Here is a 16,312-nt window from a genome sequence, read left to right on the forward strand (position 1 = left end):
GTAAATGCGAGCTGAAAAGTACCCAGGGTACTTGCCTTGGCTCCAAGTTAGAGTAGGTCCGCCGGAGCCATGGCCTAGGGAGACACCGGTGCCAGCCCATGTAGATGGAAACAGAAAAGTCTGAGCCTTTTGGGTAAAACATTGTGGTAAATCCTCAATGAAAATGTAACAACTGTGCCTGGCTTAGGGTTGCAGAGGGAGGGTATATTACTGGAAACTTTCACATTTTACCAGTAAACTACCAGAATGTGGGATTTTATGTAATCTATCACAAGACATCTAGTGGCCATTTTGGGTACTTCAGATTATCGCAGGTGTCTGTAATTATCTTTGGCCCCCTGTCTGGCCTTATCACATGTAAAATATATGAAATAATTAAATAAGATGATTTTAAAATACAAAATAGAATGACAAAGCTGTAAAACATTATCCTAAATACAAACCAACTGAGTGAATACCATTGATGTTTAATATGAGGGTTTCAGCATGAACCTATCTGTTATTTTCTACACACCTCATTTGACCATGTCAATGGAAGAGTTGCAGAGTTCATTGAAAATATTGGCGTTGTTGATTAAGATGCTTTTTTCATTAATTGTGCTATTTTCTCTTGAATCATATGGTCTATCTGTTACAAACTTATGGACAATACTATATATTAATAACAAATAAGTAGGTTATTCAAGTTTAAATGATCAAATACGATAGATTGCCATACATTTTGGTTAATTACCAAAATTACTGAAGATTCTGGTAACTTTGGTAAATTGCCGGTAGCTTTGCAACCCAAGCCTGGCTAGTGTTAGATTAGAGCCAAACCTCTGCCCACCTACCTGCCAGACTGGAACCTGTGGATGATGTTTAGAACTACTGTTGAATCAGTTCATCATTCATTATGGTCATCTATGGACTCTGATTTCCCCCTGCTACCATTTTATATTCCTCACAGTAAACGTGGTACTATACTGAAATGGTTGGACTTAGTTGAGACAGTGGACTGAGTAGACCTGTGAATTGAGGGGTCTGTTGCTTCTGGCTGAGGTGTTGATGCTCTCACAGGGAACACTCAGCAGTGTCTGGCTGTGGCTGGCCGAGTTTGTTTTGGTTAGCTCAGCAACAATCACACTGGCATGGGAGACTGAGGACAGACAGACAGGCAGACTTGGAAGGAGTGAGTGTCCTGATCCGTGTGAACTTAGAATCATAAAGAGAACCCCCCCCCACCCAACTCCCTCCACACTTCAACACCTCTGTGAGTACTGTGAAAGGAGTGGTTCTGTCACACAGACTAGTGGATGATAAACTCCTCACACATCTACATGCACGCAGACACACACACACACACACATCTTTAAGTCCGTTCACACACAGATAGAGCCTTTGGCCCTGACAATAGCAACATTTTCAGTCAGACCTCCACTCCTGTAATTAAAGGTATCCTCAGTGTGAACCCACAGGGAGGCCCTGGTGTGGAGCTGTCTGTCATCACACAGAAGGCAGCTTGCATGAGACCCAGGCATCCCAACTATTTCTTATCTCCTGGCCTCCACAAAAACCTCCTTTAGAATGGTGTCTTGGTTAGGGCCCATCAGGGTTGGTGACAGGCAGGACGTGGTGTGGTGGGAAACTCTCTTACCCAGCAGCCCCCCCTCCCCAGGACCTGGGAGACACTCTGCTGAACGCTAATTAAAACTAGTTAGGAATTTGGAGGGAGACGTTCCTAACGTCACAGGCATGATGGGAATGCTGTCTCTGGCCAACAGACCTGGTAAAAGAGGGAGAATAAGAAAGAGGGAGAATAATAGGGTTTCTTTTCTTCTTTCTACCCTGTCCAGTCTCATTAATGTATCTCTGTCTCTCTGCAGCGCGTGTTAAACTCAAGGCCTCGCGGGTGGTTTGAGTATTTGAATCGACGTTGAAATGGCTGAAACCAAATTGAAACCGTGAAGAAAGGATAACGGGCCTACGCCTAAAGTCTTTTCACTCTGTCCAGCTTGCTAATGTCGTCGAAGCAAACAGTGACGTGTGGTCAGGTCCGAGGCCGGGGCGACACTTTCTATTGTCTATCACTCACTCCACACGCACACACCCATAAAGCGGATTTGTTGCTACGCTGTTTTTTCAGTATGACTCGATCACAAAGATAACCATCAAACAACCACAACCAACCATCAAACAGCAGCAGGTAGGCGGAACAACCTTTAGGCACACATTCACAGGCCCTAATGCGCAACTGCCCTGCACGACCAGGCAACTTTCAGCACCACAGACAGCGACCCAAATGCCAGCGAGTAGGGCTACTTGTAGACAGCGCTACACACACTAAATGCCTAGTAGTCGGTGCTACTGATTGAGATATATACTAACACAATAGACATGTAATGTGATTATAGTAGTGGGCGCTCCCTCCCTCTTTCCCTCTGGGTAAAGACATCAGCGACTGAACTGTAGAACTCCTCCCTGTTGGCCCTCCGTTTTAAAAGTCTCTCGGTCTCGATTCTCAATGGAGATGATGGCAAGGGATGAGAGTCGCCCTTTATCGGTCCGATTTCGACTATATGTCTTTATCCGTTTCAGTGGCGAAAATGACCTCTCAACGGATGCTGTTGTGGCTGGTATAGTGAGCACCAGCTGCAGTAACTCAGTCTGTGTCTGGTCATGCTGGAAGAAGAAAATGAGGAGCTGTCCGTGTGATTTGTCCTGTACCATTTGTTAACTGCACAATCCGACGAGATCTTCCTTAAGTCTAAACGAAATCGAAGTAATTGGCATAATTTGACAGGCTCTCGTTTGCTGGTGTCGAAATTTGCGACATTGTTTCGATTTTTTTGCAGTCCTCTAAGCCAATGAAATGAAAGTCACCAAAGTGGTCAAACCTGGCTCTCATCTGAACATTAATATTGTCCAGCATGTAGTAGTAGATTCGCCCCCTCTCTACTGATCGGCTGTTTACTATGAGTTTTGCTTTCTGCCAGGCCCAGGTCATTGGATTTCTGCTTGAATCGCTCATAGAAACAATCAAAGTCTTGTCGCTGACGTTCCAGCTCTTTCAATGTGCCGCCGTTACGGGTACGGCAGAAACCGATATTCATCTTTTTGGTTCCGCAGAACACAGAAAAGCGCAACTGTTTCTTTGAAAACTCCATGGGCCGCGAGCAAAAATCAAACACGGTGGCGTCTTGCTAACTGTTCATCTTTTTCAGCTCGGTCTTAAGGCGTGTACTAGTTCCACGTGGTTGCCCCTGGGCCTGTTTGATGAGCTGGCACTCTCATCGCTGCCACGAAATGTCATCTCCAGTTTAGGTAGCATGTAGCATTAATTAGCTAGGTCTTTCAAAAATCTCACGGTTCTCGTTTACCTTTGCATATTGTGCATGCCGATGTTCAACCTCCGTTGTTCATTCAATGGCAGATCTAGCGGTGAGCTACTGAATCTCTTCAGAGCTATCTGGCTCTGGATGTGAGGCACAGATTGCTCATGCTTGTTGAGTGCTGTGGGCTAGTTGTTCAAGTCGCAGTAACCGGCTCTTGTCCACACGCTGTTGCTGAAGGAGAACAGCAGGCAGGGGAAGCAGTCGAGTTGATTGCGAGCAGCGCAGCCACAGAGACAGTTTTTCCGTTGATAACGCTCAGTTTGAAATGATCCTGTTATTTTCTGTCCCTTCTTGTCCTTAAGCTCATTGATAAAATGATTATTGATAAAGATGTGTATTTATTTATTTTTTACATAACAGTTTTTTTCCCCCATTAATTTTCACAGGGTGGGTACCCCGACCGCATGTCGCTAGACAGCCAGGGAGGAGACCAGTCTTTAGTACATTTTGATGACAAGGACATATAACACATTTTAAGTTCCACCCTCAGAACCTCCCTGATTTTATTTGTATTTATTTAACCTTTATTTAACCAGGAAAAAACTCATTGAGACTCAGAGTCTCTTATTGAAGGGCGACCTGGCCAAGAAGGCAGCAACAATCAATACATGACATTATTAAAACATACAACAATACAATACAACAACATGATCAAGCCTAAAAAAAAAAGCATTTACACTCCTCTGTCACAGAGTCTCTCATCAATATTTTAAATTCATTCAGTGGCACCAACATATCTAGATGAAGCATGGATCGTAGATTATTCCATGCGTCTGGTGCACACGAAGAGAAGGCAGTCTTGCCTAATACTGTGAATGTCCTGGGGACTTTAAGTAGCAACCCCCTTGCAGACCAGGTATGGTAACTGCTGCTGGTGAAGGAGACCAGACTACACAGGTAAAGAGGGAGTTTACCCAAAAGGGCTTTGTAGATGAACACATACAAAAGTAGCTTTCTGCGCATATAAAGTGAGGGCCAAGCTACCAATTTGGTGCAATGGTGGGTGAGTGACTTGGCATTTGTAATAAAGCGCAAGGACCTATGATTAACAGAGTCCAGTCTCTGTAAGACGGAGGAGGTTACATGCATATACAACAAGTCACCATAATCAACTACAGAGAGAGAAGTGGCCTGAACCAGCTTCTTTTTTACGATGTTAGCATCTTTGGCTTAGAAACATGAGATGATCAAAAGTAGCACGTGGGGTGGGGGGGGGGGACTGGTCTGACACCCCTGCTCTACAGTGTCTCTTGCTTTCTCCCTGTCGTTTGGTCTATCATGTCTTCCCCCTTTCTCGCTATGAACTCCTACCACATAACATTTGAACTCATACTCTTTCTCTCTTCTGTGTTCCTCGCTCCCAGTTGGGACGACAGCAGCTCGGTGAGCAGTGGGATCAGTGACACCGTCGACACAGATGACATAAACACCAGCTCCTCAGTCAGCTCCTATGTCAACACTCCGTCCGTCTCCTGCAAGGACCTAGAGGGCCAGGTAGGTTCTGCCCCAATGACACTGTAGGAGGTGGCATATTATTAGAATTACTAGAAGGGTGAATGAACATGTTATTTCTAGGGTGGCAGCATCTTTGGCTTTGAAACATGTTGATTTTTTTATTAAGTTAAAAAAAAACATTTTTTAAATTAAACTTTTATTTCCCTTTAAGAGACTCAGAGTATATAGATCACATGATGTCTGCAGCCAGACATTACCATAGTTTATATTCTTATTAGTCTAATGTATGAACGCTTAGACTCTCCTATGTAATATACCAGGGACTTATAGGGAATCTAAGTTTATATACTTTGATTCTCTTGGCCCCAATCATTTGAATGGGTATCGTAAGCTGGAAGGAACTGCATACACTAGGCTTCACTTCAACTTTCTCACTGCAGTTATAAGCATAGTGAAAAATACACATCTGTGTCTGTTCTGCAGTATGTGCTGATGTGGTTGCTTCAAAGTGTGTATTGAAATCGCAGCCAGGCACACCACCACCCAGGTTCACGGTTCATCTTATCCCGACAATCCCATCAGTAGGTATTTATTCTTAAGTGCACATTTTCAACTTTTTAGACCATCGATCTGAGGTGCAGACTTTGTTTGCCATACAGTAAACCTGTCTCAATCTTGGTTCTAGAGACTTATGGTGCATTTCCTTCAGGTCATGGTTCTCCAACTGGTGGCCCGCGGCCGAATTTGGCCTGCGGTTGGTTTTATTTGGGCCCGCAAGTTTTTTGAGCAATAAAACCCAGGTGAAAACACAAGGAAACCAGCTCCAAGTTAGTTACATTTTTTAAATCTGGCCCTGAGAATAACATCCCAACTATTTCTTATCTCCTGGCCTCCACAAAAACCTCCTTTAAAACGGTGTCTTGGTTAGGGCCCATCAGGGTTGGTGACAGGCAAGACGTGGTGTGGTGGGAAACTCTCTTACCCAGCAGCCCCCCAGGTCCTGGGCGACACGCCGCTGAACACTAATTAAAACTACACTGAACAAAAATATAAACACAACATGTAAAGTGTTGGTCCCATGTTTCATGAGCTGAAATAAGTTCAGATTTAAGTATAACTGTATGACTGAAGCCTTTAGTGAGAGATCTAATGCTTTCATATTTAATCATTTCTGCCCTCCGAAATCATATTCATTATATAAAATAGGCCTGTTTAATTTTGTCTGGCTTGCTGTATCAAATAAAATTGCATTTTTTGCTCGTATAATTTTTTAAAACGGTTCCCTAGGTGTAGGCAAGGCCATAAGCAAAAGGGTAAACTGGGATATGACTAAAGAGTTAATCAGGGGGATTTTTCCACAAATAGACAGGTATTTTCCTATCCATGGCAGCAAGATCTTATCTATTTTTGCTAATGTTCTGTTAAAAGGTATTGTAGTGAGATCGTTTCTTTCTTTCAGGATATGAATACCGAGTATGTTCACTTCACCGTCAGACCATTTCATTGGTAAACTACACGATAATGTTACAGTTGTATTTTTTTGTGATCCAATACGTAACATAGTACATCTATCATAATTTGGTTGTAATCCAGAGAGGTTAGAAAAAGTATCAAGATCTTCTGAGGCTGTGGAGGGATCCAAATTGTGGATTTAAAAGAACATGAATCATCAGCGTACAATGACACCTTTGTTTTTAAGCCCTGGATTTCTAAGCCCTTGGATATTATTGTTGGATGTGATTTTAATAGCTAACATTTCGAAAGCCATAATAAATAGATATGCTGATAGTGGACAACCTTGTTTTACTCCTCTTGACAGTTTAATACTTTCTGAGAAGTAGTCATTATTTACTATTTTACACATAGGGTTACTATACATAACTTTAACCCATTGTATAAGAGATTCTCCACAATTGAAATATTCCAGGCATTTATATATAAATTCCAGTCATACTTTATCAAAAGCCTTTTCAAAGTCAGCTATGAAAACCAGGCCTGGTTTCCCAGATTTCTCATAGTGTTCTATTGTTTCCAGTACTTGCCTTATATTATCTCCACATTTTTGTCCATGTAAAAAACCTGTCTGATTAGGTTGAATAATATACGACAATAGCTTTTTAATTCTAAGCTCTATGCATTTTACTAGAATTTTTCCATCACAACGCTGAAGTGTATTGGGCCTCCAAAATTTAAAATGGACTGGATCTTTATATTTACCACTTGGGTCCTGTGCGCTATTGAGTTTTGGCCGCATGAGGAAACATTTTTGACTATTCAGCTCTAGATAAGAAATGACTGAGGAGGTGTTTTTGGTGTAACATATTATACACCTACTACTACTGTACAGAACATGCTATTATATTCTGTTCTGTTATGTAAAATCATGATGTGATTTTGTGAGGCAATGATTCAGCTTGGATCTAACTTTACTAAACGAGCACCATTGTGAGAAGTGGTAGTCTTTTTTTATTTGTAATCGCAATACTAATAATACCAATATGTGATGACTAGGTGTAGGCAGCGGAACTTGATAAGGGTTCATTTAAGCAATTTGAGCGCCCTTTAAAATGTGGTGCTGGATGACGCACTTGAAACCCACCCTACTGTCCGAGCACTAAGCTTACAGAGAAAAACACTCCCTAACCGGGTTGGTCACATATCGTTTTGGGTCCCACTGCTTAACCTGTTGCCTCTACTTGGGACGCTTGCGTCCCAACTAGAGCTCTGGAAATGCAAATGCGCTACGCTAAATGCTAATAGTATTAGTTAAAACTCAAAAGTTCATTAAAATACACATGCAGGGTATCAAATTAAAGCTACACTCGTTGTGAATCCAGGCAACAAGTCCGATTTTTAAAATGCTTTTCGGCGACAGCATGAGAAGCTATTATCTGATAGCATGCACCAATACACTACAACAGAAAAGCACAGCAGGGGACGTAAACAAAATAATTAGCATTTCGGCGTTACACAAACCGCACAATAAAATAGAAAACAGTCATTACCTTTCACCATCTTCTTTGTTGGCACTCCTAGATGTCCCATAAACACTATTGGGTCTTTATTTCGATTAAATCGGGCCATATAAAGCCAAGATATCGTTATATGTAGACTGTGTGATAAACGAAAAAAACAGCGATTTCACAACGTAACGTCATTTTTTAAAATTCAAAAAGTAGACGATAAACTTTCACAAAACACTTCGAAATACGTTTGTAATGCTACTTTAGGTATTAGTAAACGTTAATAAGCGATAAAAATCATCCGTAGGCGATGTAAATATCATTAGCTGTCGTCTTGGAAAAAATTTCAGGAGAGAGCTCTTCCGGAATGATCTGGGCCGGAGACTGGAGGTAAGCGGTGCCCCTCTTTCGGTTCAACCAAGAATCAAAGATGATTCAATTCACAAGACTCTAGACAACATGGGGATGCTGTGGGAGTTGAATGCTCGGTCTTATCTAATTCGGCTCACTGTTAACAATTGCTGGAAGTGGCGCAAGGATATTTATTTCCATTTTCTGTGATCAGGTTTTCCTGCGCTTTCCGATGTAACGCACGTTATGTAATAGCCACAGTCGTGATTTAACCAGTTTTAAAAACGTCCGAGGGTTTCCTATCCACACATTCTAACCATATGAACGTACTATATTCCTGGCATGAGTAGCAGGGCGCTGAAATGTTGCGCGATTTTTAACAAAATGTTCAAAAAAGTAGAGGGTCGACTGAAGAGGTTAAGAGGAGGACCGTGGAGTTTTATGAACATCAAGGCGGACACGCAGTGAATTCCGATGCTAGATCCCCGTTGGTGGGATGATACGGTTCATGCGGTGGATCAGTTTGCCTGCATGCGCAATAGAGGTAGTACTTTTCTGTAAGCTTAACACTCGGACAGTAGGGCGAGCTCAAATGCGTCGTACATGAACCCCAAGTCCGTAACAAACTGTTTTGAGGACAGACGTGTTATCACCCCCTGGTCGTGTTTTCATTCTGTGGCTGTTCTTGGATTTGGCCCACTCGAAGAGGTCAACCCTCCCACTGACAGGCCTTTTTACACACATCTGCAGTTCTTCATCATTTGCGCCACCGCCAGAGAGAGAGTGAGAGAAGGTCAGCGAATTGGCAAGGGGCACTAGAAAAGTCTGCAGCACCCGGACTCACCCTACTATAATCTGAAGTCAAATGTCTACTGTTTGCTGATGGTCTGGTGCTTCTGTTACCAACCAGGGAGGGCCTACTGCAGTACCTAGATCTTCTGCACAGATTCTACCAGACCTGGGCCCTGACAGTAAATCTCAGTAAGACCAAATAATGGTGTTCCAAAAAAAGGTCCAGTTGACCAGGACCACAAATACAAATTCCATCTAGACTCCCTAGAGCACACAAAAAACTATGCATACCTCAGCCTAAACATCAGCGCCACAGGTAACTTCCACAAAGCGGTGAACAATTTGAGAGACAAGGCAAGAAGGGCATTCTATGCCATCGAAAATAACAAAAAATTCGACATATCAATTACGATCTGGCTAAAAATACTTGAATCAATTATAGAACCCATTGCCCTTTATGGTTGTGAGATCTGCGGTCTGCTCACCAACCAAGAATTCACTAAATGGGACAAACACCAAATTGAGACTCTGCAAAAATATTTTCAGTGTACAACCTAAAACACCAAATACTGCATGCAGAGCAGAATTAGGCCGATACCCGCTAATTATCAAAATCCAGAAAAGATCCGTTAAATTCTACAACCAACTAAAAGGAAGTGATTCCCAAACCTTCCATAACAAAGCCATCACCTACAGAGAGATGAACCTGGAGAAGAGTCCCCTAAGCAAGCTGGTCCTGGGGCTCTGTTCACAAACAGACCCCATAGAGCCCCAAGACAGCAACACAATTAGACACAACCAAATCATGAGAAAACAAAAAGATAATTACTTGACACATTGGAAAGAATTAACAAAAAAAACAGAGCAAACTAGAATTCTATTTGGCCCTAAACAGAGAGTACACAGTGGCAGAATACCTGACCACTCTGACTGACCCAAATGTATGGAAAGCTTTGAATGTGTACAGACTCAGTGAGCATAGCCTTACTATTGAGAAAGGCCGCCGTAAGCAGACCTGGCTCTCAAGAGAAGACAGGCTATGTGCACACTGCCCACAAAATGAGGTGAAAACTGAGCTGCACTTCCTAACTTGCCAAATGTATGACCATATTAGAGACACATATTTCCCTCAGATTACACAGATCCACAAAGAATTCGAACCCAACCCCAATTTTGATAAACTCCCATACAGTATCTACTGGGTGAAATACCACAGTGGCCCATCACAGCAGCAAGATTTTGACCTGCTGCCACAAGAAAATGGTAACCAGTGAAGAACAAATTACAATACATAAATACAACCCATATTTATGTTTATTTATTTTCCATTTTGTACTTTAACCATTTGCACATCATTACAACACTGTATATATATACATAATATGACATTTGTAATGTCTTTATTCTTTTGGAACTTCTGTGAGTGTAATGTTTTACTGTTCATTTTTATTGTTTATTTCACTTTTGTATATTATCTACTTCACTTGTTTTGGCAATGTTACCATATGTTTCCCATGCCAATAAAGGCCGTTGAATTGAATTGAGTTGAGAGGTCGGGAAGAAAGCACCATTTACCTACCTATAGGCTGCTACAGCCTACATATTTATTTGGTTTGTCATTCTATCGTTTTCATGGATTTTTGTAGCAATTAAATCATTTATTTCAAATGTATCCAGAAATATTATTTTACTACGCCTCCGGCAGCACTACATCCCTGTTCAACTCGCTAGTGGCTGAAACTATCTCACTGGAGAAAGCATCCGGGTCAGCGAAACAGCGGCCCTCTGTCTCACTGTAGGTGAACCATGTATCTGATGCTGTCTGGACAAAAAGAGTACGACATGCCATACTCTTGTTCAGACAGCATCAGATACATGGGCTACACGTACTGAGACAGAGGGGCTCTTTTTCTCGCACGGATGCTTTATATGAGATTGATATGTCGTTCTGCCTGTTGGTCAAATCAATTATTCATATTTCAATGTTTTATTTAGGACAGTCAAGGAGGTACGGTAGGGCGTGCCAGACCCCCTAGGGCCCGCCCACAACACCTGCCCTGATTAGAAGTAGATGGTGCAAGTGATCAATGCTATTTGAGATTCTGCAGAGATTATTACAGCTATTGTGAATATCTACACAGACCTGCGATGACCTATGCACGCTATCTTGAACATGCACACTTTATATAATGATATAAGAAGAATTGTAGAGTTACAGTCACCTCAAAATAGGACCATGGATCTGTTACTCATTTTAAGGTTGAATAAATACTGTTACATTATATTGTAAGATAGCCTTAACTTTAGGCTATTTACGTTGAAGGTAATATTGAATTGTGTTTGGTTGACAACACAAAAACATCCAAATTTAAAGGAGCTGTACCGACTGCTTGGGTAGTTCCATTTGAGCCACTTGCTTAATCCTATTCTCCAACTTTTATTTATTAAAGAATAGGACTAAATCAAATCAAACTTTAAATGCACTTTAATCAAAGTATGATTCGATTCAGTCCTATTCTTTAACTTAGATTTTTGGTTGAGATGCAGACGTGAATCTAACATATCAATTATTCATTTGTAGACTAAATGTTATTAAGGCCAGACTAAGTCAGTGGCACAGATTGAACTATCCAAGCAGAAGATACATCTCCTTTAAATGTTGATATTTGGTTGCGTTGACAACCAACCACAATTCAAAGTCACTAAATATCATGGCATTTGAAATCAACCAGAGTTTGAAACCCAAGGACTATTGTATTGTCTATTTTTAGTTGAACCCTGGGTTGAATTGAAACAATTGCTGTTGATGACTTTGTAAATGTTATATAGGCCTAAATAGCACCATTGACTATATAGGAGTGATAAAGATTGGTCACATTTGATTTGCTCTGTTAAATCTACTATTTGGAATGACTTCGATAGCAACAGTGAATCTATTTAGTTTTTAAGTGGAGCGCAATCAACAATCATTCTCACGATAGCACATTGGCAATACTCAGTGACAAGTACTGTATCATAGCATGGCTGGGATTGGTTAAAACCCTGGATGGGAGACCAAAGGGTAGTGGCTATAGGTCAACTCTCCAGTAGGAGGTACTGCCCAGCCTATAGTTTTTTTTCTGACATTGGATATAACATTAAAGAATTGATGTTGTTTTAAAGGAATATTTTACACAAGATGTGTCTATGTTGACATTTGTTACCATGATGTCATAATCCTGTGGTTGACATTTCTCCCTCAAAACCACAGTTGCAGACTTTTTTTTCAAATCCATTGTATTTTACACCTAGATTCCACATCACAATAAGTTGACAAATGAAGTTGATTCAACCAGTCTGTGCCCAGTGGGTTATGTCTGTCAACATTGTCTATGTTGAAGTCTGTGTGGTAGAAGTCTAGCCGTTCCAAGCAGTTCATGTTTTTCCAAAGTTAACCACATAATGCTCCTGTAGAGACCGTCTCTTTTCAATGGAACATCCCGAGAACAGCACTGAATTAGTTTTCTCAGGAATAAAGCAGTTGGCGTGGTTGTGATATTGTACACTGTAAAAAAAATATCCAGTTGTTTTTACAGTAATTTATTGGCAGCCAGTTACCTTTAAGTGACTGTAAAAAAAACTAAAAGGTTCAGTATGTTACCATAAATTCCAAAGAAACTTTGGTTTAGCAGTACATTACTGTAAACGTTAGACACTAATATACTGTTAAACCAAAGGTTCTTTGGAATATACGGTAACATACTGTACATTCTTTTTACAGTAAAGTAACTGGCTGCCAGTAAGTCAACGTAAAAACTAAATGTATTTTTTTTACAGTGTAGAAGACTGCAGCAAGGTTATTTCCAGTCATAGAAAAAGCACTGGTAGACGAGAGCAGAGACTGCTGCTTTGGCACCCGTTTAGTTTTCATGTTTTCTACCATTAAGATTTTCTCTGCATCCTCCTGTGCCAACGAGTGACTTGATTGAAGTCCGGCCCCAAAACCAGCTCTTCAAGCCAACAACCAATCACAAAATCCCTCCCATTTTCTCTGCAACTATTGCCTTGTATAGAATTGCTTTGTGTTGCATTTTTCTGCTGCTCTGTAAAATATAGATATATTATTGCAGGTATAGGCCTAGAGATTAGTGTTTCAGATTCATGCTGATAAAGAACAGGGCCATTAAAATTCTTTCCCTGGCAATCGATTTTTATTAGTATTTTCAGTAGCTATTTAAACAATACCCTGTTATAACTGGGGCTTAAGTAAGCTTGGTGAGCGCCGGGAAAACACACTATACTGCTCCAACACATTGTTTATTTGTAGGCCCAATGTAATGGTCCTGTTCGCCCGCCTCACTCTCCAGTCTCCACTTTTTTCATTTTTTTTCAAGGCGGTAATGTTGATTCGCGAAGCATGAAAGAGCCATCTATGCTGATTTCCTGTGGTAATCACTTCAGGTCTTGTCAGGACTTGTAGGCCTCCATTGTAGTCCACTACTTAATTCTTATTTCTCAAATGACTGCCTCGCCTGGTTCACAAACTACTTCTATAGACTTTAGATAAAGTTCAGTGTGTCAAATCGGATGGCCTGTTGTCCGGACCTCTGGCAGTCTCTACGGGGGTGCCACAGGGTTCAATTCTCGGGCCGACTCTTTTCTCTGTATATATCAATGATGTTGCTCTTGCTGCTGGTGATTCTCTGATCCACCTCTACGCAGACAACACCATTCTGTATACATCTGGCCTTCCTTTGAACACTGTGTTAACAAACCTCAAAACAAGCTTTAATGCCATACAACACTCCTTATGTGGTCTCCAACTGCTTTAAAATGTTAGTAAAACTAAATGCATGCTCTTCATCCGATTGCTGCCCGTACCCCTCCACCCGACTAGCATCACTACACTGGACGGTTCTGACTTAGAATATGTGGACAACTTACAAATACCTAGCTGTATGGTTAGACTGTAAACTCTCCAGACTCACATTAAGCATCTCCAATCCAAAATTAAATCTAGAATCGGCTTCCTATTTCGCAACAAAGCCTCCTTCACTCATGCTGCCAAACATACCCTCGTAAAACTGACTATCCTACCGTTCGTTGACTTTGGCGATGTCATTTACAAAATAGCCTCCAACACTCTACTCAGCAAATTGGATGTAGTTTTGTCACCAAAGCCCCATATACTACCCACCACTGTGACCTGCTGGCCCTCGCTACGTATTCGTCGCCAAACCCACTGGTTCCAGGTCATATATAAGTCTTTGCTAGGTAAAGCCCCACCTTATCTCAGCTCACTGGTCACCATAGCAACACCCACCCGTAGCACGCACTCCAGCAGGTATATCTCACTGGTCATCCCCAAAGCCAACACCCCCTTTGGCCGCCTTTCCTTCCAGTTCTCTGCTGCCAATGACTGGAACAAATTTCAAAAATCACTGAAGCTGGAGACTCATATCTCCCTCTCTAACTTTAAGCATCAGGTGTCAGAGCAGCTGACCAATCACTGTACCTGTACACAGCCCATCTGTAAATAGCACACCCAACTACCTCATCCCCATATTGTTTTTAAAAAATGTTGCTTTTTGCACCCCCAGTATCTCATTACATTTACATTTAAGTCATTTAGCAGACGCTCTTATCCAGAGCGACTTACAAATTGGTGCATTCACCTTATGACATCCAGTGGAACAGTAGTGCATCTAAATCTTTTAAGGGGGTGAGAGGGATTACTTTATCCTATCCTAGGTATTCCTTAAAGAGGTGGGGTTTCAGGTGTCTCCGGAAGGTAGTGATTGACTCCGCTGTCCTGGCGTCGTGAGGGAGTTTGTTCCACCATTGGGGGGCCAGAGCAGCGAACAGTTTTGACTGGGCTGAGCGGGAACTGTACTTCCTCAGTGGTAGGGAGGCGAGCAGGCCAGAGGTGGATGAACGCAGTGCCCTTGTTTGGGTGTAGGGCCTGATCAGAGCCTGGAGGTACTGAGGTGCCGTTCCCCTCACAGCTCCGTAGGCAAGCACCATGGTCTTGTAGCGGATGCGAGCTTCAACTGGAAGCCAGTGGAGAGAGCGGAGGAGCGGGGTGACGTGAGAGAGACTTGGGAAGGTTGAACACCAGACGGGCTGCGGCGTTCTGGATGAGTTGTAGGGGTTTAATGGCACAGGCAGGGAGCCCAGCCAACAGCGAGTTGCAGTAATCCAGACGGGAGATGACAAGTGCCTGGATTAGGACCTGCGCCGCTTCCTGTGTGAGGCAGGGTCGTACTCTGCGGATGTTGTAGAGCATGAACCTACAGGAACGGGCCACCGCCTTGATGTTAGTTGAGAACGACAGGGTGTTGTCCAGGATCACGCCAAGGTTCTTAGCGCTCTGGGAGGAGGACACAATGGAGTTGTCAACCGTGATGGCGAGATCATGGAACGGGCAGTCCTTCCCCGGGAGGAAGAGCAGCTCCGTCTTGCCGAGGTTCAGCTTGAGGTGGTGATCCGTCATCCACACTGATATGTCTGCCAGACATGCAGAGATGCGATTCGCCACCTGGTCATCAGAAGGGGGAAAGGAGAAGATGAATTGTGTGTCGTCTGCATAGCAATGATAGGAGAGACCATGTGAGGTTATGACAGAGCGACCAAGTGACTTGGTGTATAGCGAGAATAGGAGAGGGCCTAGAACAGAGCCCTGGGGGACACCAGTGGTGAGAGCACGTGGTGTGGAGACGGATTCTCGCCACGCCACCTGGTAGGAGCGACCTGTCAGGTAGGACGCAATCCAAGCGTGGGCCGCGCCGGAGATGCCCAACTCGGAGAGGGTGGAGAGGAGGATCTGATGGTTCACAGTATCGAAGGCAGCCGATAGGTCTAGAAGGATGAGAGCAGAGGAGAGAGAGTTAGCTTTAGCAGTGCGGAGCGCCTCCGTGATACAGAGAAGAGCAGTCTCAGTTGAATGACTAGTCTTGAAACCTGACTGATATGGATCAAGAAGGTCATTCTGAGAGAGATAGCGGGAGAGCTGGCCAAGGACGGCACGTTCAAGAGTTTTGGAGAGAAAAGAAAGAAGGGATACTGGTCTGTAGTTGTTGACATCGGAGTGATCGAGTGTAGGTTTTTTCAGAAGGGGTGCAACTCTCGCTCTCTTGAAGACGGAAGGGACGTAGCCAGCGGTCAGGGATGAGTTGATGAGCGAGGTGAGGTAAGGGAGAAGGTCTCCGGAAATGGTCTGGAGAAGAGAGGAGGGGATAGGGTCAAGCGGGCAGGTTGTTGGGCGGCCGGCCGTCACAAGACGCGAGATTTCATCTGGAGAGAGAGGGGAGAAAGAGGTCAGAGCACAGGGTAGGGCAGTGTGAGCAGAACCAGCGGTGTCGTTTGACTTAGCAAACGAGGATCGGATGTCGTCGACCT

The 16,312-nt window shown here is 42.9% G+C and overlaps 1 protein-coding gene across 8 annotated transcripts in view; it reads left to right on the top strand.

Annotated features, from left to right (window-relative positions):
• The window catches only part of LOC115109631 (neuron navigator 2-like), a 110,510-nt gene that overhangs the window by 54,122 nt on the left and 40,076 nt on the right, over positions 1-16,312 (top strand). For all 8 annotated transcript variants that reach the window (XM_029634805.2, XM_029634807.2, XM_065009850.1 and 5 more), the window contains one exon: positions 4,739-4,868. In XM_029634805.2, coding sequence (XP_029490665.2) covers positions 4,739-4,868 — 130 coding nt within the window. The remainder of the gene's footprint in view (positions 1-4,738; positions 4,869-16,312) is intronic.

The sequence above is a fragment of the Oncorhynchus nerka genome, linkage group LG25 (assembly GCF_034236695.1).
Source record: "Oncorhynchus nerka isolate Pitt River linkage group LG25, Oner_Uvic_2.0, whole genome shotgun sequence".
NCBI classification, from domain to species: Eukaryota; Metazoa; Chordata; class Actinopteri; order Salmoniformes; family Salmonidae; genus Oncorhynchus; species Oncorhynchus nerka.